General features: G+C 39.4%; 1 protein-coding gene across 3 annotated transcripts; it reads left to right on the forward strand.

The window, feature by feature from the left end:
* The first annotated feature begins 7,111 nt into the window (after nt 1-7,111).
* On the forward strand, nt 7,112-24,949 carry LOC133906706 (amino-acid permease BAT1 homolog). Of its 3 annotated transcripts, none has more exons than XM_062348684.1 (8): nt 7,112-7,413; nt 8,616-8,879; nt 22,989-23,007; nt 23,100-23,319; nt 23,414-23,595; nt 23,681-23,970; nt 24,063-24,192; nt 24,306-24,949. In XM_062348684.1, the coding sequence occupies exons 1-8, from the start codon at nt 7,277-7,279 to the stop codon at nt 24,651-24,653; spliced, it is 1,590 nt and encodes a 529-aa protein (XP_062204668.1). In that variant the 5' UTR covers nt 7,112-7,276; the 3' UTR covers nt 24,654-24,949. The 3 variants fall into 3 exon arrangements, with proteins under 3 accessions (XP_062204668.1, XP_062204675.1, XP_062204682.1); XM_062348691.1 differs by lacking the exons at nt 7,112-7,413; nt 8,616-8,879 and adding exons at nt 21,254-21,676; nt 21,791-22,051; XM_062348698.1 differs by lacking the exons at nt 7,112-7,413; nt 8,616-8,879 and adding exons at nt 21,254-21,676; nt 21,791-22,018.
* Nucleotides 24,950-26,438: the final 1,489 nt, after the last annotated feature.

Genomic DNA, 26,438 nt, shown 5'->3' on the forward strand with positions numbered 1-26,438 from the left:
CCGACGGTCAGCCAACTCCATAAGCACCGTGGGTGAGTCTCCTAGGCTCCCATGGCATGAATGCATGATTTGGTTGGTCGAAATCTAAGAATTTGGAGCTAGGATTGAAGTTCATGAGTTCTTGATGTTTTGGTAGCAATAGCCAAGTTTTGATCGATTTCGGCTTATGCGTGTAGTCCTATGCGGTAAAGGAGGTCAAGATGATGCTCTAGGTCCAAATCTCCACCCCAAAAGCCATCGGAATCGCCGGAATGGTCGCCGGCGAGCTCACCAAGTTCCCCCGGCCGCATATAGCGGTCTGACCGCCGTTCCAGGACTCTGACTGCCCCTTGGGCCGGTCTGACCACCAGAACCCAAACCTCTCTATTCGCTAGCGGTCTGACCGTGATTTTTGGTGGACTGACTGTGACCCCCGACGGTCTGACCGCCCCTGTTGGCGGTCTGATCGCAGTCAACTCAGCAGAACAATTTTCAGCACAGTTTACTATTGACTGAAACTTGTAAAATTCATAATAAATTCTCTGTAGCTCTAAAAATTATGACACTAATTTTTTTGGTTTCATAATAACCTACTATACCTATTAAAAATTTCCACAGCCATTAAATAGTTAATGAAATTTCTGAGATTTATTAATTCGGTTAAAGATTCATTAATTCATCGTTAATTCATCACAAGCCCAAAATGGGTGAAACCAATTTTTCTAGTCTCCTTATGACTTGTTCTATCTAGGAAAAATATTTTCATGCTTTATATGACATATTTTATAGAAATTCATCATATGCTTATTGTAGCATGTATTATTACATTTCACTCATGCTCATCATTGCATGCGCTTTTCTTTAGTGAACAAGAAATCGGAGCGTGATACGACCATGGTTGAAGACGACTCTAATCTTTTAGAGTATCTCGGGCACGAGGATCCTTCATCATGGTATATGCAGGGCTAAGTTAGCGGGGCAGGGTACACGTTCGGTGGGGGTCCCACAAGGCAGGACGATGATGATGGCGAGCAAGGGCACACGAGGCAGGAGCTAGCACAGGTTGCTGGGATGAGGGCCACACACCCGCTAGACGCTTACACTCCTGGGGATTGCATGCGGCGGTGTCGTTGTCGTTGAGTAGCCAGTGCAATTTTTCGGTGCACTTGTATTTGTTCTTAATATCATAATTATTCACTTTAATGTCTTATTCACTGTATTATTAATGTAATTACTTTTCATTTATTTAATTTTTGTTAAATTGTTATGGCACATAACTTTTCTTTTATTTATATGTACAATGGCATATACGATGCCCCTAGTAGTATACCGGCGCTTCACCTAACATGCCTTAGGGAATAAAAAGTAGTACACATCAAATACGAAATCAAATCCTCTGCCTAGTGCTAGACCACATCGGTATTACTCCTAGTTGTTCCTTCGACCCGTCATGCGAGGCGGGATATAGCTTCTTCTCACATTTCTGGCTCTCTCTTGGCACAATTGTTCCTGTAGTTTTGAGATGACTATGTGAAGGTGACGGATGTATTTTTGAATGTGTGGTTCTATGCGCAGGTCAATTCAGTACTGGAACCCACAATCATCCGTTTGGGAAAAGTGATAGACAAGATAAGTAAAAGTTGTTGAGGAAATAGGAAAGAAACTGAGTGTTACTTTTTTGTACTCTGAAATGCGGACAACGGAAGAATCGATGTCCTGCATCACCGAAATGCTCACAAACTTGTACTACAACATCATCTCCATGTCAACATGGCGGCCAAAACGAGCAAGGAAGAACATTGTGGTTTCCGTAGAAATCTCTACCATAGACGTCTAAATGGGGGTGTGGAGGTGGTGGATCGATAGGGCCATCTAGAGGATGAGGATACGCCATTCTCTCGATTCAATTCGAGGTCAGAAGATGTGTGAGTAGACAATCGATCGGTGTTTATATAGAAGATGTCCCGAGAGCAGCAGACAAATGTCGCATCACTAAATAGTCGATTGGCTAGACACCGACCTATTAGAGGTAGCACTGAAAAGTCTATTCCCTACACTGCAGTGTCATAAAGGTAACCCTAAGGACGAAAACACTTCAGTGCATATAGTCCACCACATAACTTGTTCATGACACATGTATTATTTATTTTAATGACGTAGTCATCCCTATTATGTCTTATCCGTTATATTGTTAATGCAATTATTTTTAATTAATTTATTGTTTGTCAAATAATTATGGCACATAATTTTATTTATTAGTTATTTCTTAAGCATTGTTACATATTAATTGTGATATTTAATTACTAATTTAATGTTTCTGAAATATTTAAGGATTCCTAGTTTGGTGCAGAGGCAGAACATTGCAGGCACGGATCAATAAATCTATGGCGGGATCTTCTAGAACATTTCATGGACAGCTACAATGATCGATATAGCACTTCATACCTCATTGCAGGTTGTGCGTGGAGAGAAGGATGATCCCTTCAAGCTGAACAACCTAATCCAAGCTGTGTCCAACTTGCATGCAAGACCCTTGTGTTCTGCGTTAACCGCTTCACTCCAACATGTAACCACTGATGACCTTAGGGCCCTATTGCACGAGCAGCGTCAAATGTACCTTAGGATGTGCAAACTAGCCTATCATCCTTCTATGGTAGGTTTCTCTAGAAGCCAAAGAAGGATATCGATGTTGCTCGACCAGTATACATCCCACATTCAGGTTTATCATTTCCTATTTGGTCACCCTACTTGTATTTGTTCTATTGATTTGGACGCTCCTCTTTTGCTAAGGTGTTCCCGAAAGATGCAAAGTTCACCAACAAAGAAATCCCAAACTTCTTAGCGATGTATATGCTCTTCGGCGGGGGTGTGATGCCTGGTAGGCATAGTAGACGATGATGGTCAACAAACCTAAGGGGTATAGGAGCGCACTCTACTACTCATCTAGAAAATAACGAGGACGATGAGGATGATGATTTCGTACCCCTAATGCCTCGATGTTCCAGCAGCAATATAGGAAAAGATTCAGGGAACACTGCAAGAGGACGTTCACATACCACATCTAGATGGCGTATAACAGATAAGAAAATAGGACGTGCTACTACAGTAATAGCTCAAGATCATGCCACAATGACCCCTCCCTCGGAGACCTCCATCTCCGGAGGACATTGATGACCCTAAAAATAATGGTGGATTTGATGGTACTCATCCTTACAACTTCTCATCACCACCTCGGAGACGACAACCATCTTACCCTGATGGCATTGACTGGCATAGCTGACATTCTTCCGCTAATTTGCGTCGCCACTTTCCTCCGCCATCTTAAGATGATCTAGGTATTCAACATCTATATACTATGAACTATGCAAATATCAGGCAGGACTATTATCGTACTATGTTACATTCTATTGGTGAACTTTATGTTTAATCATGGGATACCTCCATTTCACATGCAGTACCACACTTGTACAATGGCGATGGTACAACAAACGTAGGCATACCAGAGCTCGCCATCTTTTTACTTCGTCTTGTTTTTGGGGCAGGGATAACATATGCAGTTCAACATTGTCTTTTATAGTCGTTCACAGCCTCAATTGGAAACACACACTGCTACAACCACACTCTGCTGCCAGCGCAACACCTCTATCATGAGTCAGACTTTAGATATGAAGTGACCACACGATGTAGCTTTAAGCATGAAATGACCGCACCCCTACTGCTAGCACAACATCTCTGTCGTGAATCACACTGTACACATGAAGTGACTACACGATACAGCTTTAAGCATGAAATGATAACACCTCTGTCGTGAGTCAATCTTTAGACAAGAAGTGACCACACGACTTAGCTTTAACTATGAAATGACAACACCTTTGTTCTGACGCAAGCTTTAGACACACCAATACTTGTGATAGTGTCCTCTTATGACGAATGTTGTAGCACGAGCAACTTAGGGACTGGCATAGACTGAGGTTATATCACTAGCACCTCGAGGACTAACAATAATTGTAACTCTAGCATCAACTATGTGATTGTATGAACCATTCAACATACAAGGATTGTTTGCTTTAGGATGAATGCTTAAAGCAGCCTTTGACTTTGGATTGAGATCAAAGGGATATATGTTACTTCCATACCCACTAAAAATCTATTCTCCAAACAAACGGACCTCCAAAATCATGCAGTCACAGGCAACTACAATAAATTCTCAACCTTCAGGGACAAACATTAGTGATAAGAGAACACCAGCACAGCATCTCTGTCTCGAATCAGGCTTTAGACATGAAGTGATCATACGACAGAGCTTTAAGCATTAAATGACAACACCTCTGTTGTGAGACACCCTTTAGACACGAAGTGACAACATGACTCAGCTTTAACCATGAAATGACAACACCTCTGTCGTGAGCCAATCTTCAAACAAGAAGTGACCACATGACTTAGCTTTAACTATGAAATGACAACATCTCTGTCGTGAATCATACAATAGACACGAAGTGACTACACGACTCAGCTTTCATAGGAATCCATACCTCGATGCAAAGCCAACAATAACTCATGCTGAACTTTTGCAGAATGAAACAACCACACCAAGCAACAGCTTTTGCAGGGAATTTCTGCCAAGCATCAGTGTCACAACTTTTTTAGCTTTCACAGGGAATCCTATGCTCTAGCTCCTAGTTAAGCCCATGCACTCAGTCCATGTCCTAGCCCCCAACCACCATAGATAACCCCGCCCTCATCTATGGATAGACCACTCCTTCCTCAGCTTTCTCAACTGCAATGTCTTCCTCAGCTCCACCAAGCCCACCCAAGAAATATTGGGGGATTTTTATTTCCTAGGGGGTCAAACCACCAATGTGCTTCTGTAGAGACCCTTGTAGGCTTCGCGAGTGCCAAAACATCTTCTACACTTATAGTCTACACTTCTTCATATGTGCCAAGTACCAGTACGACAAGCCTTTACATGGACCGTACGAGTACCCACCGGTATAGCGACATACATCACTCATATGGCACTTTCCATATGATTTCTTGCACTGTCTTAGTAATCTGTCATCTTATTTTATTTGTCTAGTCTCCTCTACCTCTCTGTGACTTCATGGAATGGCTGGATATTGAGCAAAGTGAGGACCAAAGGCAGTGGGTCCAAATGAGCATGAGATGAAGGAGGAAAGTGTACGAACGCCGAAAGTACGAGCAACAACAGGAGGAACTATGGTTTAAACGTCAAGAGGAGGAGCGCGTGAGGAATACAGTGGAGGAGTGCACAGTGGCTAAAGCTCGCGAGGATGAGAGGGAAAGAAAGCGGGAGAGGGCCCATCACGCTAAGGCTTCGGGCCCTGATGCTCTAAGGAAGGGTAAATATTCTAAGTGCAATCAGTAGAGAACATCTATTGTAACCCTGTCTATTTTCATTCTCTAAGGCATGTTAGGTTTAGTCGTTATGCGTACCGTATATACTAACGTTTGTTGCCGTCATCTCTTTATGTTTAGTGACCATTTCTGCACCGATGAAAAACCTCATATCAAATGTAATGTTTATCAGCGTATGTAACCTTTACACCGGGTTATATGATAATGGTTCTTCACAACTATTAATGTTCGATAAATTAAAATTTATATCCTCGTAACGTTAATTCACTACAAAATTATCCAAACAAATACATTAAATGAATAATAAAATATTGATAAAATTACGTCAAAAAAATTTACACATACTTACTCATTCAGTTCATTTTTTTATTTATTCGCTCATCCCTGATGCAACAAAGTTATGTTACTATATTCTATTCGGCCCCACTACCGCCAGTAAGTATTGCACTCTATGTAGAGAGATGACATAAAATGAAACATACACTTACTCATTTAATTCTCTTTTTATTTATTCACTCGTGTCTGATGAAGCAAAGTTGTGCTAATCCTCATATGCTGATCACCATACGACATGAAATGACACACGATAAACTATGGTATGGCCGACTTATATTCGGTAACTGAGATACCGAATACAACACTGTGCATCATCAGATGTCGAATATAGGATAATTTCAGCATCTGAGGTGCCGAATACGATGAACAGTAACATATTCGGCACCTCAGATGTCAAAAACTGTAGGATTGTCGCTTTTTCGTTAACTCAGTTGTCGAAAACGTTTTCAGTATTTAAGATACCAAATACATATGCTAAATTTATAAATACACCGATATATTACATATTTTAGTAAATACATCATTGTATATTATCTATTTTTCATTTTTGCCTCCTATGTTCCCGTTAATGCTTCTCGGTCGTCGATGACCTCATGCTACTTAATATTTAAGCTGCCTAATGAAAAAGAATATCAAAGCGTGCAGCATGTTCGGAGACCACAATCTCACGCGATCTTCAGACTTCAGTATCAATAGTATCTGCATTACTGGCAGATCGTTTGGAGCGATATTGCCAGAGATTCATATCCAGTGGGGCCCACTTGCAGAAAAACTACTCCGGGGAATCATGTAGGACGGTCCGGCCCCACCTGCGTCCCGCATTTGATTCCAACTAGTAAATTTTATAAGATTTTATTAAAAAAAACTTATGAGATTTTATTTATATTATTTATATTGTAATCTAATAGCTGAATTAAAAAGAAGAGAGAGTAAATAAACACGTATCATCATATGAAAAAGAGTATTTTGTAGGATCTAATGCTATAAAATTTGCTTCTAACAACTATGAAGATTGGTTTGTGGGCTTCGCCGTTCATACTATAGTATAAATAGAGATACAAAGAAAAAAATACTATAATATAAATAGAGATACAAAAGAAAAAATTATATGCACAACATATAAATTTCTTATTTAAAATTATTATTTCATGTAAAACAAGTAGTATAGTAAGGATTAATAGAAGTTTTAATTTAAAAAATGAGCTCGCGAGGATTTTTACGGAATGAGACGTCGAATTTTTCTGGCCCCACTTGTTGGTAAGATATTTTGTTTTTAGAATGAAATAAATAGTTTTATTTTGTGGTAACTTTTGGGACAGCAGTATACAGTAATGCTACAGTAACCCACAGTGATGAGCCTATGCGTTAGGAACAGTAGCTATAATGAGAGAGAGGGCCTGAGCTCGCCGATCCCAGGCCTTTAGTATATAAGATATATATATATACCAAGCGAGTCTCAGCGCTTGCGGCCGCAGGCCAACGAAATATCGCCTGCCCCGGTCGCTGTTAGTTTCCAGATCAGGAGGTGCAAGCGGAGCTGAGCAGAGTAGCGCGGCGAGGAGTTCAGGAGGAGCGAGCGAGCGAGATGGAAAGGGAGCACGGTTACAGCCCGCTCTCCGCCGACGGAGAGGGGGTGGAGACGGTGGTCTGCGGCGGCGGCGAAGGCGACGACGTGAAGCTGAGGCTGCTCGGCTACAAGCAACAGCTCAAGCGCGACCTCTCGTACGTATCTCGTCTTCCTGCTCACCTCTTCCTCAATCTTCATCCACATGCCCATGGGACGATTCTTAGCCAGATCTTGTGTGTTTGCCGTGACTGGTAAGTGGTAACTAAGCTGCTAGTTGCGTCCTTTCTTTCCGTTGACGATGAATCTATTGCTTGCGGGTTTAGGCTTCCTGCTTTTTGGTTGCGGTTCTGTATCTTGTGTGTTTGCTTACGGGTTTAGGCTTCGTAAAAACAAGAAGTCAGAATAAACGGATATTTAGAGAAGTAATTTTTAGAGAAGTTAGAAATGAGAAAAATAAATTAAAATTGAAAATCTCGTTGAGGGATATTATTTTAGAAATTATGTACCGAGAAGTTAAAAATTTATTTTAAAATAGTTATTGAGACTAGCTAAAAGAAAAAAAAAACAGCAATTAGTGAACTTGCTTATCTGTCTTGTCCAATCCAAGTCTTAAATACGTCTCGATCGGCGGTAGACCACTTGTTCACATACGGCGTACGATAGGCTGGACAAGAATACGAGGGCTTGTGCTGTGGATCAGGAGACGATGATATATTTATTGGTAGCCTAGGCGAATGAACTAAAGGGCTGTTTAGATTGAAGCAAACGCTCGCTCCAAGAAAATGGTGTTGACCCCGCCCCCGTGGCTTGGTTGGATAGACGCCAATAGGCGGCTCGCTCACGCCCCTGCGCCTTGCTTGCAGTTCTTTTTCACGTCTATAGTTGGCGAAACCACGCGTGGGCTCAATCCAAACAGCCCCTAACTTCTCTTCCTATCCAAAAGGATTCGAACAAGCTTTTGTGCTTTGTTTGGATATACAACGGCGCACGACCTTCAGCAGATTAAACTGAATTCCATACATTTGCCTCTCTGTGTAATTTGATCGAAGATTAAGTTGACCTCGAGATTCTCTTGAGGTTAAACACGTACATGATTAGGAAGACGATCTCTGTTGGAGAGCTAGCTAGTCAGACCAAACCACATGCCTACTTGTACCATATGGTACACTACTTATTGCGATGAGCCTATGATCGATGTACTGACCTATCAGCCACATCACACATGATCCAGTGTTTCATCTAACAAAAAGGCCCCGAAAGACAAGCTCAGACAACTGGGCAAGCACTGGGCCGTAGAATGCCAACGGTACAGCCTCAAATGATTGAACTGCTGGTTTACTACTTTTTGCTCGCGCAGGGTGGTGTCCAACTTCGCGGTTTCGTTCTCGATCGTGTCGGTGCTGACGGGCGTGACGACGCTGTTCGGGATGGGCCTCCAGTTCGGCGGGCCGGCGACCATGGTGTACGGCTGGCCTGTCGCCGGCGCCTTTACCCTCGCCGTCGGTCTCGCCATGGCCGAGATCTGCTCCGCCTACCCCACCTCCGGGGGACTCTACTTCTGGAGCGCCAGGCTATGCAGCCACCGACGATGGGGACCCTTCGCCTCTTGGCTCACAGGCTGGTAAGTGTACTACTCGCTCCCTTTATATATTAACGTTGCACGTGCTTTCAGACGCCGGAGCGTCCGGGATCTATACGGGAGGACGTGTGAAGCTGTGGAGTGTGCGAGACTCAGAGTAAAACATGCGGGAGTAAAGAATAAATTACTGAAAGAAAATGTAGACTACAGAAGAAAAGAAGGAATACAAAAACATGATTTAAATAATAATGAAGGAATATTGGCGGAATACTAATCAGTAATCCTGAAGTAATACTGAAGTAATACCAAAGGAAAGAAGGAATATAGAAGAAAAGAAGAAATATTATAGGAAAAAAGAAATATTAAAGGAAAGATACTAAAGGAAAGAAGAAAAGCTAAAGGAAAGAAGGAATACTAAAGCATGAATTTTAGGCTTCATAATCATATCAAGAGCAAAAAGCAATTGACGCGCATGCACAAACTGACTTTTTGCTCTTGACGCGCATGCAAACCGGGGCTATGCATGCATGCATACAAACTGACGCATGCAGCTAATTAATGTGGATGCATGCATTCCTGAGGTGGATCGTCTCCAACTAGAGGTGGGACTTGAGTCGGGCCGGCCCGACCTGACCGTTTCAGATCTCGTGCCTTCTGGGTCATACTAGGATGGCCCGATAAACTATTCGGGTCGAGTCAAGCTAACCCAAGCCACATTTAGCTAGGTTCAGACCCGGTTTGGATGCACAATGGGTCTTATCGGGCCGGACTAGCACGGGCCCAACATCACCACACTCCACCGTGCGTGAGGGTGTGGACCCATTTTTTACTGAGCCAGACCGCCTATTGGGCCCCATATCAAGACCCGATCTGACCCATAAATCGGACCGGGTCAACCCGGCCCATCAATGCTCGTGCCGGATCAAGCTTAGACTGGAGCGAGTCGTGCCAGACTCGGACCGGCCAAAAAACACGACCCAAAATCCCAGCTCTATCTCCAACTGGGTGCATGCATGTATTCCTGGCGTGGGAGGCAGAACAGAGGAGCTGGCAGAGTGGATCCATGTATAGAATAATATTCTATATTATAGGTGTAGTATAGCACTTACTTATACATATAATACTATTTAATATCTTGGTCAGATGTGATGTATCCATTAAATAGACCGAAGCGATCAAAATTGGGGAGGTAAAATTACAAACTATTTACTATTCAAATTATGAATTTCTACAATGAGTTTCTACTAGTTTTCTAATATGTTAGTCTCAGCACTTATAGCGTGCACTATTTACATGCTGTTCACCATTATTCATCCACTCAAATTGCTTTCAGCTTACTTTTTTTAATAGTCTTTGCTTTCAATTAGCGTAAACTTTCATTAAATTATTTTAATTAAATATTCATGAATACTATTCATAGTTACTATTTATTAAATGCTATTTAAGATCTTTGCAGGTTGATAAAACCAATAATTTAACTGATTATATAATAGTTGTAAAAATCTTACCATTCTTATTACTAACTTATTTCAAAAATAGCAAAGTTTTTTCTAGATATAGCTAGTCATTAACACATGTAATAAGTTTTTATTATCACTTCAGACAGATCCATCAAAGGAAACAATTCTCTATGGACACATAGTTTTTCGTACCTATTATGGTCATACCAGATGCAGGGATTACTTAAGAACTATTGAAGAGGTTTCTCATATAGAGTATATAGCATAAAAACTCGTCTTATATAGACAAACTAGAAGACCAATGGATTTTTAAAGATAATACTAATTTATTTTCACAAACATAGCTTATAAATAGTTTTTCCTTACGAGAAATCCAAATACTTACACACACAGAGGATTATCTTATAGCGGCAGTGACACAAATTCTTCCTTCAATATTACTATTTTATAAGGTGGATTTAATACTATGAGTGAGAGAGAGAGTTAAGACGCTCTCGCTCTTCTCTGGATACTACTCAATGGCTAGTATCTGGTGGTGTGTTCTCTTATGTTGTCTGAAGCTTTCTTTTATAGTCACATGAGGAGCTTATTTTCTACTTTATTTAATTTTGTCTAGGTATTTAGGTAGTAGCTTAGAATCTTAAGGTCCAGAATGCATTCTCTACCGATGGAACGTGAAGCCACGTAAAGCCGTCTACTGCTTGTCTTTATGCGTATGGAATCTCTTTGTTTTGAATTATTGGTGTCTTCTTTTGATGACAGAATGCATACTTTGATGGTTAGAGAGCATGTGAGCTTATAGTCTTTTAAGCATGTGAATATGCAGTATTTCTCGTATGCAGTCTTTCTTTTGTCTTTTTCTTGTGTATAGGTATTTCACGTTCAAATTATTGATAGTACATTATCAATATTATATATCTTCGAAGGACAATATTTTTGACATATTTTATCTTTCGACGGATATGACTCTTTATATAGTTTCTCTTTTTAAGATTCAGCCTAATTATAGCCTTTTTAAAATATATTATTTATTTTGGATTTTGCTCATATACGGTAACATTTATAGTGTCTTCATCTGAGAATGAGATTTCAAATCTATCATCATATGCTTTCTTTATTTCTTTAAATTTATCACTCACTTTTTTCGTAATTCGTATAGAATTTCTTTTTTCATTTCTATCTTCTATTGTGGTAATATTAAAAAAAAATTTCAATTTTCTAGTCTATGTATGAATCATCCAAATGATTCACATATTTCATTAGACATTATTTATATGTGAGATTTTTTAAAGACTCTTCTTCCTTAATATAAGATGTTGTTGCTTGAATTTTTTATTTTTTTTCTTCTAAATTTCTGAATATAATCTTTAGCAGCTGGTTCTATATAATAATTTACTCCTAATATTTTTTGGGTTTGGTTTAATGCTTCGTCAATATTTGTATATTTTTTCATGACATTTCTCTTGCTAATTTTTAATTTATCTTTTGAAAGATTATTTTTTCAAATGATATGTATATGTCTGTTACCTTTCTATCAAATACAACATATACAGGCTTCAGCTCTATTACCTTTTGATTTTCTGATGTAGAAAATAATTCATTTATCATATGAAAATATTTAGCAAGGCTATTTAATATTGATATCATATATCTCTTTTTTTCCTGCTTTTTATTATATTGGAACCAGAAATTATCTAGTATGTATTCATATACTTCATCTTGGACTATATGACTCTTTGGCTTAAATTTATATAAATTTGGTGGGAATATTCTTAACTTATTTTCAGTTTCAAAGCTAAATGATTCAACTCCACTAAAATTGATCGATCTCTTTATATCTGCAAAATAGATGAACAAGAAAATAAGTTAAACAAGTTATTATTTTTTTCCTTTTATATGTTTAAAAATTACTTTATAGCCATTTCCGATAATAATATCTTCGAACACAACTCATCTTCTAGTAGAACTTTTCTTGCTATTGATTTCATTATAATATATACATATAGCTTTACAGTCTATTCTAACCGTAAATTTTTTTATCCTACATACAGTCAAAAATAGTTTATTGCATATATTATTGTCAAAATTTCTCAATCAGTATTATTTACAGTTTTTAACATGCAACTTCGTGAAGTATATCTACATGTTTGTTCTTCTGTTTTTGGAAAATATTTATTAGATTTTTGCTTTAATATAGCGGATCATCCTTCTTTAGATGCGTCAGTTTCGATAATGAAATAATTATCATCTAAAGGTATTCTAATTTTTTTAAATCCTTATTTTTTTTACTTTATCAATTTTACTAATTTTGTGTCTTCCGAGTTGAAGTACTTCTGACTATTTTTTTAACTTTGCATATAATGGGCTAACAGGTTTAGTCAGATTATCTATATAGTTTTTCTTATAATGTACAATTCTTAAAAATTACTGTAGAACTTGTTTTTGTCATTCATGATATCAGGAAATTGTAAGATTTTTTTTTAATATGCTCTTGTAAATATATTTTACCTTCTTATATTTCTTGTCAAAAAAATTATTTTTTTTACAAATTTTCTTTCTCTTTTTAGATAATATCAACCCATTTTGTTCTACCTTTCTAAAAAAATATTTCAAGTAGGCAATATGTTCTTTATAAGTTTTTAAAAATATTAACAGGTCATTTACATAAACTAATATAAACTCTTTGTTTTCATCAAAAATATTTTGAATTTTCCTCTGAAATAATGCAGGCGCAAGTTTTATGCCTAACGGTATTATAAGCCATTCAAAATGTTCTTGTGAGCATGTGAATGATGTCCATTCTATAGATTCTTCTGTCATCTTGACTTGCCAAAACTTAGCTTTTAAATCAATTTTTGAAAAGTATTTGGTACCTTGTAACCTATTAAATCATTCCTATTTATCAAAACCAACAATTTTTAGAAATTGTAAATTATGTGAGAAACCATATAGATAATCTATCTAAGCTTATTAGACTATTATATGCAAAGTTATGAAAGAATAGTAAAAAATATTTCAACTCGAAAGACATAAAAATTAGTAAAATTGATAAAGAAAAAACTAAGAATTTAAAATCATTAGAATTACCTTTAGATGATAATTATTTTATTATCAAAACTGACATCTCTGAAGAAGGATGATGCGCTATATTGAAACAAAACTAATAAATATTCCCAAAAATAGAAAAAAAAATGTAGATATGCTTCATAAGTTACAAGTTAAAAACTGTAAATAATACTGATAGAGAAATTTTGGCAAGAATATATATAATAAACTTCTTTTGGCTGTATTTAGGATTCAAAAAATTTACGGTTAGAATAGACTATGAAGCTATATATAGATATTATAATCAAATCAATAATAAGAAAAGTTCTATTAGAAGATGAGTTATGTTCGAAGATATTATTACTAGAAATGATTATAAAGTAATTTTTTAACATATAAAAGGAAAAGATAATAAGTTGCGTGACTTATTTTATTGTTCATCCATTTTGCAAGTACGAAGAGATCGATGTTTTAGAGAAGTTGAATCATTTAGCTTTAAAGCTGAAAATAAGCTAAGAATATTCCTACTGAATTCATATAAATTTAATCCAAACAATCATATAGTCCTACTTAGATAACTTTTGGTTCCAATATAACAATAAGGCAGAAGAAAAGAAATATATGCTATCAATTTTAAAAAGAAATATATGCTATCAATATTAAATAGTCTTGCTAAATATTTTCACGTGATAAAATGAATTATTGTCTACATCAAAAAATTCAGAGATAATAGAGTCGAAGTCTATATATGTTGTATTTGATGAAAATGTACCAAGCATATACATATCATTTGAATAAATAATCTCTCAAAAGATAAATTCAAAATTGATAGGAGAAATGTTATGGAAAAAATATGCAAATATTGATGAAGCATTAAACCAAATCCAAAAAATATTAGGAGTAAATTATTACATAGAACCAGTTTCTAAAGATTATATTCAGAAATTTAGAAGTGCAAAGAATAAAAAAATTCCAGCAGTAACATCTTGTATCAAGAAAGAAGAGTCTTCAAAAAGCTCACATATAAAGAATGGCTAATGAAAGATGTAGATTATTTGGATGGTTCATACATAGACTGAAAAGTTAAAGAAAAAATTGAATAAATATTACCATAATGAAAGATAGAAATGAAGAAAGAAATTCTAAAAGAATTACGAAAAGAGATGAGTGATAGGTTTGAAGAAATGAAGAAATTATATGATGAAAGATTTGAAATATCATTCTCAGATGAAGACGCTATGGATATTGTCGGACATAAAAAAAATCCAAAATAAAGAATATATCTTAAAAATACTATAATTAGGTCAAATTTTAAAATGAGAAACTATATAAAGATATATCCGTTGAAAGATGTAAGATGTCGGAAATATTGTCCTTCGAAGGTATATGATATTGATAAGGTACTATCAATAATTTGTATGTGGAAGACTCATACAGAAGAAAAAGACAGAAAAAAGACTACATACTCACATGCTCAGAAGACTGTATGCAAGAAAGACTGCATACTCATATGCTCAGAACACTATACGCTTGTATGCTCTCTAATGGCTAAAGTGTGTGTTCCGTCATTAAAAGAAGACATCAATAATTCATGAAAAAGATATTACATGCACATGAAGACAACTAGCAGACGGTTTCACGTGGCTTCACGTTCCTTTGGCAAATAATATATTCTGGACCTTGAGATTCCAAGCTACTACCTAAGTACCTAAACCAATTTAAATAAAGGAGGAAATGAGCTCCTCGCGCGGCTATAAAAGAAGACTTTAGATAGCAAAAGAGAACACGCCACCAAACACCAGCCACCAGCCATTGAGCAATATCCAGAGAAGAGCGAGAGTGTTTTTACCACTCTCTCTCTCTCTCACTTCTAGCATTAAATCCACATTGTAAAATAGTTATATTGAAGAAAGGATTTGTGTCACTGCCGCTGTAAGGTAATCCTCCATGTGTGTAAGTATTTAGAGTTCTCAAAAGGAAATTTTTTTTAAGCTATGTTTATGAAAATGAAGTAGTGTTGTATTTGAAAAACCCTTGGTCTTCTAGTTTGGCTATATGGGAAGAGTTTTTATGCTATGTATCCTATAAGATAAATCACTTCGGTAGTTCTCTGGTAATCCTGCATCTGGTATGGTCATAATAGGGTAAGGAGAACTATGTGTCTGTAGAGAAGTGTTCTTTTTGGGTGAAATTGCTTGGGGTGATGATAAAAATTTATCACATATATTCATGACTAGAGATTTATATAGAAAGCTTTGCTATTTCTGAAATGAGTTAGCAGTAAGAATGGTGAGTACCGAGTAGGATTTTTATGACTATTGTGCAATCGACTAAATTGTTAGTTTCGTCAACCTGCAAAGATCTTGAATAACATTTAGTGCATAGTATCTCTAAATAGTATCCATAAATTTTTAATTAAGTGTAATTTAACCAATGTTTATACTAATTGAAAGCAAAGACTATGAATAGTGGTGAACAGTACATGAATAGTGCACGCTATAAGTGCACAGGCCATCGTATTAGAAGGCTAGTGTGAAGTCACTGTAGAAATTCATAATTTGAATAATAAATAGTTTGGAATTTTATGTCCTGAATTTTGGTCACTTCAGTCTGTTTAATAGATACAGAATATCTTAACCGGGATATTGAATAGTGGTATTAGAGCCTGGCCATCATTGAAAAACTAAAATATCTGAATTTAGAAGTTAGTACAGAAAAGATTGTTAATACAAAAGATAATATTAATATTAGGTGTAGATTAAATTCCTCAGAAGAACATAGCTGGCATTCTTCTCATAGCCAACTAAATCTAATTGTTGACTTATTGCAAAACTTTTATATAACTTGGGGTAAAATACAAGATGACTTGGACTTAAAATTAGAAAGGTTATACAAAGAACATAAGCAGTTAGAAGAAAAATATTTCCTCATACGTAACAAAATAAATTTGGCCTTACTAGCCAAAATAGTGGTTACAATAAAGAAGAACTTATCTTGCTATATAAGAAACTAGACTCTTTGCTGATTCTAGATAAATTATCTGATAAAAAGTAGTTATAAAGGCTTTAGAAGAATCAAATTTTTAGATCAAGATATAGTTAATATTAAAAGTCTTGTAGAAGAATCAAATTTTTAGATCAAGACCTTAGTTCTCTCGTAAATATATGTCAGAATATGACAAAGCTTTAAGATAAATAGAAAATTATTTAGCTGATTCAGTTGGTTTTTCTGATTACAAACTACTTAAAGAAGACTCTAAAGTAATAATAAGACAATAGTATCATTCTCCAATTGCTTATTCAGATTTTAAAAAGAATTAATATTAAAAAAATAACAAAGAGATCATATTAGCTTCATCTGGTATAGTTATATCCACTAAGCCTATAAATTCACAAAAAGGGACATATCTAAAAGCTTCATCAGAAAAGGTAAAATACTCTAGCTAGTAAACCAAGATGGATAGGCTAAAGGGTAAAAGTTAGGATATAGATAACCTAAAAAAAATCATAGATATAGAAAAGGACCTTGAAAGATACCAGAAGGATACTTTAAGGAAAATAAAGCCTCAACAGTTCTATCAAATGGGTATATTTGAAAGTAGGAATGAGTTATATAGGATATTTAAAAAAGTAGAATTAAGTATTTTAAAACAACCAATAGAATTAAGAGTTATAAGTAAACAATTGAAAAATGATTTAACGTATGATTTAATGTACTAGAGGAGTGGAAGGGCTCTAAAGAGGCTTTGAATGCTTTTGCCTCGAGTTGGTTCAGTAGCAAATGAAGGAGAGGGTAAGGAAATATTTAAATCCAATCCCCAAAAACTAGCCGTTACAATATCTTTTGTACTGATCTGAAGTATCCGGGTTCAACCCGGAGGCTTTGGGTTGCAACTTGAACGTGAAACTGAAAGCCTTGGCCAGAACCCCAGTCGAAGAGTTTAGACAGAACACCAGATCCCGGAGTATCCAGGTCAACCCGAAAAGTTTGGGTAAAACATTTTAACTCTAACCGATCACCCTATACCAGAGCTAAGTCCAGAGACTCCAGCAATCCGGAGTATCTGGGTCAACCGGGAACCTCCAGGTTGGACTTCAACACCAAACTGAGCACCCCAACCTGGAGCTAAACTCAGAGACTCCGGTAACACGGAGTATCCGGATCAGTCCGAAACATCTGGTACAGACAGAGGCTTAGAATTTATCGGTGTTCATGGGGTAACTTGTGTCACTCATTTTTGGTCTAAATGAGTACCTTGAGCACTGAGACATCTTCAAGACAGTTTATACGCATCTCTCTTTATACTATGGCACACCTATACTCAATTTAAAAAATAAATATAATTTAAAACTATTGAGTGACTATATGCCGCTTCTCTTTTCTTTTCGAGTGACACCAACACCTTTTATCACTTAAATAGGACTAAAACCTGTCCATAACCTCAATAAACTAATTAATCCTTTAATCATTTATCATCAATTATCCAAAACTCACATAGGGGATCTAGATGTACTTTCATTATGTCCCATATGCTCTGTTTTACCATATGACCCATCTCGCCTCTCATTGTGACTGTCATATGATTTTTCTTTCCTTGCGTTCATGGTGTACCTTCTAAGCACATACTTTGGCGGCATAGGCTCGACTTGACACTACATGAACGCTCGTAGTAAATGTACAAAAAAAGACCTAAAATTAATGGTAAACTAAATCAAATTTGTTTAAAAAATGGATTTAAAAATATAATTGATACCAACGGCAAACATAATATCTTATCGGTATGCTCCCAAACTCTGCATTCACATCTAAATTCTTCATTATCCATGTCAATGCAAACTTCAAACTTATGTTGACCCCAAGAGATTCTTTTAGATCTACTAGTATGTGACATGAGGTAGTTATTTTTCCCTTTTGTATGGTCATTGTCGATGCGGTACGTGGTGCTTGCTGTCATATCCCTCTTTAAGTCTTCAAATATTCACCATGTATACAATCTCCCAAGTTGTTCAGCAAATGGTTAGCAATTTTTAGAATAAATGATTTGCCACGAAACAAGCATTGCGGCAAATAAATGAGTAAAATCCATAATGGACACTCAGTAATACAAGATGCTTAAAACAGTAAAATTTTAATATCACAACAATCACCATTCCACAATATATTTATTTCCCTTTTGCAGCCCTCCGACGTTGTTGAATGTGTAACATTTGCTTTGCAAATCTATGCAAAGCAGTTTGCTCATCAACAAAGTTATTCTTCACCATCATGTTTGAGCTCTCACTCCTTTGTGTCAACGTCATTGTACCACAATATTCCTTCTTGAAGGATGCATTTATCCACCTTTCTCATATTGCATTCAAACTTTCAATAGTTTTATCACCATGGAGGTTAAACTATTCCAACATCTCTGACCATGCTTGCTCAAACTCAAAAGGTGTTAGCAGGTGATTGAGTATGAAGTTGAACTTATCTTTAAATTCTTTGTGCCATTCATAAAGCTCGTTCAAAGCTGGTTGAGTGCTGTGCTGGGCAAGCGCGGAGGTTGGGCCCGGGGTGGGGTGCGTCATGATCTGCGCACGCAGGGAAGGATAGAGGGCGAGCTAGGCTGAGATGATGTGTGGCTAGGCTATGCAGAAGGGAAAGAGAGAGGGGCGGCCCGAGAAGAGAAAAGGATTTTGGAAATTGATTGGGGTGAATTCAAATAGGTTTATTTGAATTTGGGTTTGGAATTGGATTTGGCATTAATTCAAATAAGAGTATTTGAATTAGGATTTGGATTTAAAGCTCTGAGATTGGCAGAGGATTTGAATTTAAAAGATTTGAATTTACTTGGATTTTCAGCTGAATTGAATCTAAGAAATAAATTTGAATTTGAGAGACATTTAAATTTAAATCTCCACTCAAATAATCATAAACAATAAACTAAAATGCATATGATCAATTTAATGCAAGGATTCATTTAGAATTTAATTTGGTGCTTTTTGGAATACTTAGCCAAAATAATATATTTGAATATATACATACACACACACAAACACACACACACACACACACACACACACATATATATATATATATACACTTTGTAAATTTTATGTTAGTTTAATTAATTAGATTTTTTTTTAAAAAATAAATTTTGCTCTAATCTAAATACTATACTCGGGATGTTACAACCCTGGCTCTCTCTCTTTTGACCTAATTCGAGAAACTCATGTAGCACCTTGGATGACACACCATAGAGAATCCCATATGTGCGTTCTTGCATGGCGCCATAAGCTGGTACACGTTTATGTAGCTTGCTATGTCCCTTGCGTGCTGTGCCAAGTCTTTTTTTTTTTCCATATTGCACTCAAAAGGCATTTGTGCCAATTCTTTTTTTTTTTTCTCCAAGAGAACTGCTTCTCCACTTCCGGTAAAGCCATTGTGGAATAGTGTTGCCAGCACCGACGACAGCTACTTAGGCATGAGCAGCATTTAGGGTTTAGGGTTTGGAGGAGGGGCATGTTCCTCTCCCATCAAGCTGTAGAAACCAAGAGAGAGGCCGATCAACATGATGGTTAGAGTTGCGGGCATCGTCGGTTACGAGTAGGTTAGCATGCAGTGAGTAAGGGTAGGTTAGGTGTTACATTTGGAGCGGCTAATGGTGGCAGGGAGGAGGGGTGCGGAAGTGGCCAGGTGTTGAAGGCATTGTTGGTTGAAGGGAAGTAGAGATGGCAATGGGTCTCGAAACCAGAAATCCGGTGGGTAATTACTCCATTAAGGGTCGGGTATGGACCACTTCTCATATCCGCGGGTCTATTAATAGGGAAAATTGTCATCCATTGGGTGGAGCGGGTATGGATCCGTTCTCCAACTACCCGTACCCGTACATGTTCTCCTACTACCGGTACTCGTGTACCTAATCAGGTTAGTTGAGCCTAGGTGGGCTTCTGCCGTCCCTCCCAGTGGCTTTCGTCGCTGTTGCCTCCTCCTCCGTCACCCCTCCCTGCCGCCACCGCCGCCTCACCCTCTGTTGCCCCTCCCGATCGTTGAGGGTAAGTTTCCGGGTGTAGGTAATCCGTTGGGTATCCGTTACCCGTACGGGTACGGATATGGGTAAATATTGTACCCGTGTGCAGGTATAGGTATTGTAGCGGACGTAATTTTTTTACATGGGTACGGGTACGGGGTGGTACAACCCGACGGGAAGGCAGATGCATTGGTGGGTGACATTATAATAGGTTGGTAATGAATGGGGACACACTAGACCTGAGCATTTTTGGACCAGCCCGAAAAGGACACACTACACAGGTCTATGGAGGCCCGATGATGCTTAATGGATAGGCATGAGGAGAGGACAACGAGCCCAAAACACCATAGGCCTCACCTCGAGCCTAGCCCAAAAAGGCCCATCCATGGAGGCCCGATGATGCCTATTGGACAGGCCTGTGTATAGGACAATGGGCCCAAAACACCCCTGGCCTCGCACTCGAGCCCAGATCGAATAGCAATTTATGTGTAAAAATAACTGACGGCCCAAGCCCGGTCTGACTTGGGCCAAAATTTTGTTGCCCCCATAGGGTTACCAAGCAGGTCTGGGCAGATATTGTAGACTCGAAAAATCAGGCTTTTGCAAACCCGACCAGAGCCCAGCCTGACCTGCAAAATGCTGGCACACACGATGGGGAAAATGGCCCGGGATGACGTGCAAAATGCTGGCGTACATCAATCTAAATATCTAATTAAACATCTTTGTCTTTGAAAAATATCTAATTAGGAATCGACCTCGTACGGCATATATCAATCTGATTAGGAATTTCGTCCAAGAAAACCTAACTAAGAATCAGTCTCAGAAAACAATAAGACGGGGAATCTTGGCTGCCAAACTCCTCCAATTAACAACCATCAGGAATCCCCCCCCCCACCCCCCTGTTTCACTCATCAGAAATCCATTATTCTATCTGGCAGACTCTGTGTCGCTCACTACTTCCCAAAGTAACTAACCCCGTCTGCTGCCCCATTTTCCCGGACTCCAGCCCAACTTTCGAGCTGACTGAACCCGCATCCCCCGCCAAGCGCCAATACTTCCCCTTCTCCCTCTCCATTCCTACAAGTATCAAGCCGGCGAGCCCTCCTCCTTCCCTGTCTCAGCTCACCGTCTCCCCTCCCGCGCCACACAGACATAACGCCCAACAAGACGGTGCAGACTGCCACGCCCGCGCGCGCCATGACCTGGAACAAGTCCCCGGCCGACGGCGGCGCCGGAGCGGCCGCCTCGGCCGTCGACGGCTCCGACACCGGCCTCGCTCGCCTCCGCGAGCTCGGATACAAGCAGGAGCTCAAGCGCGACCTCTCGTACGCCCCTCCTCCATCGGTTCCGTTCTTTCTTTTTTCCATGGTTCGTGCGTTCACTCGACCAGTTCTTGACGACTGGGCCGGCCGGTTCCTCGGTTTCGGTTGATCGCGCAGGGTGCTGTCCAACTTCGCCTTCTCCTTCTCCATCATCTCGGTCCTGACGGGGATCACCACGCTCTACAACACCGGCCTCAACTTCGGCGGCCCGGCCACCATGACCTTCGGCTGGTTCGTCGCCGGCGCCTTCACCATGACCGTCGGCCTCTCCATGGCCGAGATCTGCTCCTCCTTCCCCACCTCCGGCGGGCTCTACTACTGGAGCGCCCGCCTCTCCGGCAATCGGTGGGCGCCCTTCGCCTCATGGATCACCGGATGGTAATCATTCGTATCACCCTCTGCCCCCTCATTAATCCTTATCCGTGTTCTTGGAATGGTCGCCTGGTTTGGCTGATTGAGGGAGCAGGGGAGGATCGTGTGAACGGCTTGTAATTACAGTATTTTTTTTTTCTCTCTTTTTTGGAGATTGAGACGGGGAACAATTCTTTCTTTTCCGTGCTTCTGACACTGCATCGGTGTGAGCGACCACTTGGCATTTCTCCTCCCTTTTCTTTTCTGATGAAAAAAAAAAGCAATCTGTTTGTTTCACCAAATGGAGACGGAAGAGTTGCCAGGATTGCAAAATTCTGCACTTTGCACTGTAGTCATGTTGCTTCTAGTGGTGAGGTCCTGGTGAAAATGGAATCTTTGTTTAGAATCACGTGTCGTGGTCAATGTGCCTGCTTTGACCTAATGCAGAGAGCAACAGTATGCTACGGGCGCTTGCGAAATTTGATTGGGTACTTGGGGTCAAGAGTGCAGATCAGTGGTGGCAGGATGAAGCGTCAGGTGTTATCTTACCTGTGGCTTGATCACTTTTCATTATGCACTTGGTAAATGGTTAGTGCTACTGCGTACTTGGCGAATTCTCCATCTAGAGTTGTTACTTGTTAGAGATTCCATCGGATTCACTTGGTTATCAATATGTCCATGGCTGTACTCTAGGCTCTAATTCAGACAAGGACTTCTAGCAATAGACACTCCCCTACATTAGATATGTGTCAATTCATGGAAAAACAACCATTTTCTTTTTCTTTTTTCTTTAAAAAAAAAGGAAATACATGAATTATTGGCCATGCATTCACCTCTTCACTCTGAAGCTGTGTAGCCAATAAGTCTCCGTAAATATGATGATGATGATGTGCTCCTGTTTAACTCCAACTACAATTCTTTTCAGCCTCTGATATTCCTCTTTTTCTTTCTCTGACACTTTCAGGTTCAACATTGTTGGGCAGGTAAACCAATCATTTTCCCGAACCTCCTTTCTTTTCACGTCACTTTCTGCATTTCTGAATGGGCTGCTAACTGAGCAGCTTCTGTTCTGCAGTGGGCGGTCACCACCAGCGTGGACTACTCCCTCGCGCAGCTGATCCAGGTGATCATCCTGCTCGGCACCGGCGGGAAGAACGGCGGCGGGTACCTGGCGTCCAAGTACGTCGTGATCGCCTTCCACGCCGCGATCCTGCTCAGCCACGGCGTCATCAACAGCCTCTCCATCACCTGGTTGTCTTTCTTCGGCCAATTCGCTGCCGCTTGGAATATGTTAGGTACGTAACCTCTCTGAACTTAGAAAAATCGCACAAGCACAAGGTGGCATTCACTTTGTTTATGGATGGCTAAGATGCTATCTGTTGTCTGCAGGTGTCTTTGTCCTGATGATTGCTGTACCGACCGTTGCTACCGAGAGGGCCAGCGCCAAGTTTGTGTTCACCCATTTCAACACCGACAACGGCGCTGGAATCCACAGCAACTTCTACGTGTTTGTTCTGGGGCTCCTGATGAGCCAGTACACACTGACAGGATACGACGCTTCTGCGCATATGGTACACAAAAAAATTCTGAAGTAACATCAGCAATCTTACAGAGTAACTAGCATTGCCCTGATGCTTAAATTCTTTGTTAATGCAGACTGAAGAAACGAAAAACGCAGACAAGAACGGCCCGATCGGTATAATCAGTGCCATCGGCATATCGATAATCGTAGGCTGGGGCTACATCCTTGGCATCACGTTCTCAGTGAAGGACATACCCTACCTGCTGAGCCCTGACAATGACGCTGGAGGGTACGCGATTGCTGAGGTATTCTACCTCGCCTTCAAAAGCCGGTACGGGAGCGGCGTTGGTGGCATCATCTGCCTGGGGATCGTCGCCGTCGCCATATACTTCTGCGGCATGAGCTCAGTGACAAGCAACTCGAGGTGATCCTCTGCTTACTTTCCGAGTTCCGACTAAGGTTTCTGAACTTTTCAGTACGAAAATCACTCGCTCTTGTCATTGTTCTCTCGGTTAGGATGGCGTATGCGTTCTCGAGAGATGGCGCGATGCCGTTCTCGTCCGTTTGGCACAAGGTGAACAAGCAAGAAGTGCCGATCAACGCGGTCTGGCTCTCGGCTTTCATCGCCCTCTGCATGGCTTTGCCGGTAATTTTGCTGACTTGAAAACACCAAACATTCATTCTGCTACCATTTCAGATTTACTTTGGCAATTGACAAACACACGCCATGAGTGACATGTGTTCCATCCAAACGTGCAGTCTCTGGGAAGCCTGGTGGCGTTTCAGGCGATGGTGTCGATCGCGACGATCGGGCTGTACATCTCGTACGCGCTGCCGATCCTGTTCCGGGTGACGCTGGCGCGGAAGCACTTCGTGCCGGGCCCCTACAACCTGGGGCGGTACGGCGTGCTGGTGGGCTGCGTCGCCGTGCTCTGGGTGGCCACCATCACCGTGCTCTTCTCGCTGCCGGTCACGTACCCAGTGACCAAGGACACTCTCAACTACACCCCGGTCGCCGTCGGCGGGCTCTTCTTCCTCGTGCTCTCGTCGTGGGTCCTCAGCGCCAGGCACTGGTTCAAGGGCCCCGTCACGAATTTGGACGGATGAATAGGCTGGTCGTTTTCGCCTGTAAAATGTACTGTGTTGTTACAAGCTGGTGCATGCGTTCAACGGGAGAAGAAAGGGATAGTTGGTGGCAACGAGATGTTGCAATTAGCTTGTTCGACAGATTTGCAACGCAACGGGATGAGTGAATTACAGTGGCCGTCAATTGGCAAAACGCATTTAAGAAGTAAGATTGGCAGATTAACTGCATCTTTTTATAGAGACAAACATGTCCGTTTAAGAGGTGGAACGTGAAACTCCCACCTTCAACTTGAGACACTCAGATTGGACCCGACACATGAGATCGAGTGTGTACATATATGTTCACCGATATAGGCTTATGCATCTGACACGTTCTCCACCAGTGTGCAAATTTGGACTGTTGGTAATGATGCAATGATTATCGTTAAGAAACTGCTGCTACCTGGTGTAAGTACAGCAATCCTTGGAGAGAGTAATCGTAAAAAGAGATATAAGAGTAGGGAAAAAATTGTCTATTTTTTATTCATCTATGTGTTATAATAAGGAGTTTTATCTCGTATATATAGTACTAAAAATCACTGAGAGATAGAATCGAATCTTTCCAGAGATCGAGACGGACCAACATTCGGTTGTAAAACTTAAGATTTCTTAACACTCCTCCTTATGCACTTCTCATGAAATGCATATATCTCATCAAAACTCTCCAAAAACCTATGAAAAAAATTAGGAGAAATAGTACATAGCTCGTGACAAAATCACACGAATTGTCTCATTAAAAACCTTAACATGAAAAACTTCAGAAAAACTCATCTAAGGGAAAAAAAAGTATAATCCACCCAAAATGCTTCATATAATCTTTACAATTAACTTTAAACACTTAATCTTGTTGACTAAGATTTAATTTTTCATATCGATATTATGTGAAAATTCTCCCCATAAAATGTACAACTCTCTAAGCTTCATCATCCCAATGTCACGAACACATCTTTCAAAACTAGATGCAGGGAGAGACTTAGTGAATAAATCTGCAAGATTTTTATATGACTTGGTATGCATTACCTTTATTTCATTCATTTTATGTAATTCATGAGCATAAAAGAACTTAAGATTGGTATGCTTTGTTAAGTTGCTTGTTATATATCTCGATTACACTTGTGCAACACATGCAGCATTATCTTCATAGATAATGGTAGGGGTGTTAGTAACGTTCAAACCACATGACTGCTGGATATAATTGATCACTCTTCTAAGCCATGCGCATTCTCGTGTGGCTTCATATAAAACTATTATTTTCTAGTGGTTTGTCGAAGTAGATACAAGACTTTGCTTTGACGATTTACAGAAAATTGTAGTTCTACCACATAGAAAAATATAGTCAGCCTGTGATTTTGTTATATACGGGTCTGACAGATACCCAGTATACATAACCAACCAGACTTAGGTCATGATTCTTTTTGTAGAACAGACCTAGATCTTTAGTACATTGCAAGTAGTGCAAAATATCCTTCAAACCCTTACAAAGCCTTTTAGTGGGCTCTGCACTGTATCGTGCACGTATATTTACTACAAATGCTATGTCTGACATAGTGCAATTAGCTAGATACATCAACGCACCTATTGAACTTAAGTATAGGAATTCTGATCCCAATACTTCCCCCCTCTTCTCTAGGTCTATAGGGATCTTAATCTGCTTACAAAGACCTTCCGACTATGGGGGTTTAGCAGGAAATGATTTTTTAAAACCAAACCGCTCTAACACCTTCTGGGTGTAGTTTGACTGATGTACAAAGATTTCATCTGCCATAT

The sequence above is a fragment of the Phragmites australis genome, chromosome 2, assembly GCF_958298935.1.
Source record: "Phragmites australis chromosome 2, lpPhrAust1.1, whole genome shotgun sequence".
Lineage (NCBI taxonomy): Eukaryota > Viridiplantae > Streptophyta > Magnoliopsida > Poales > Poaceae > Phragmites > Phragmites australis.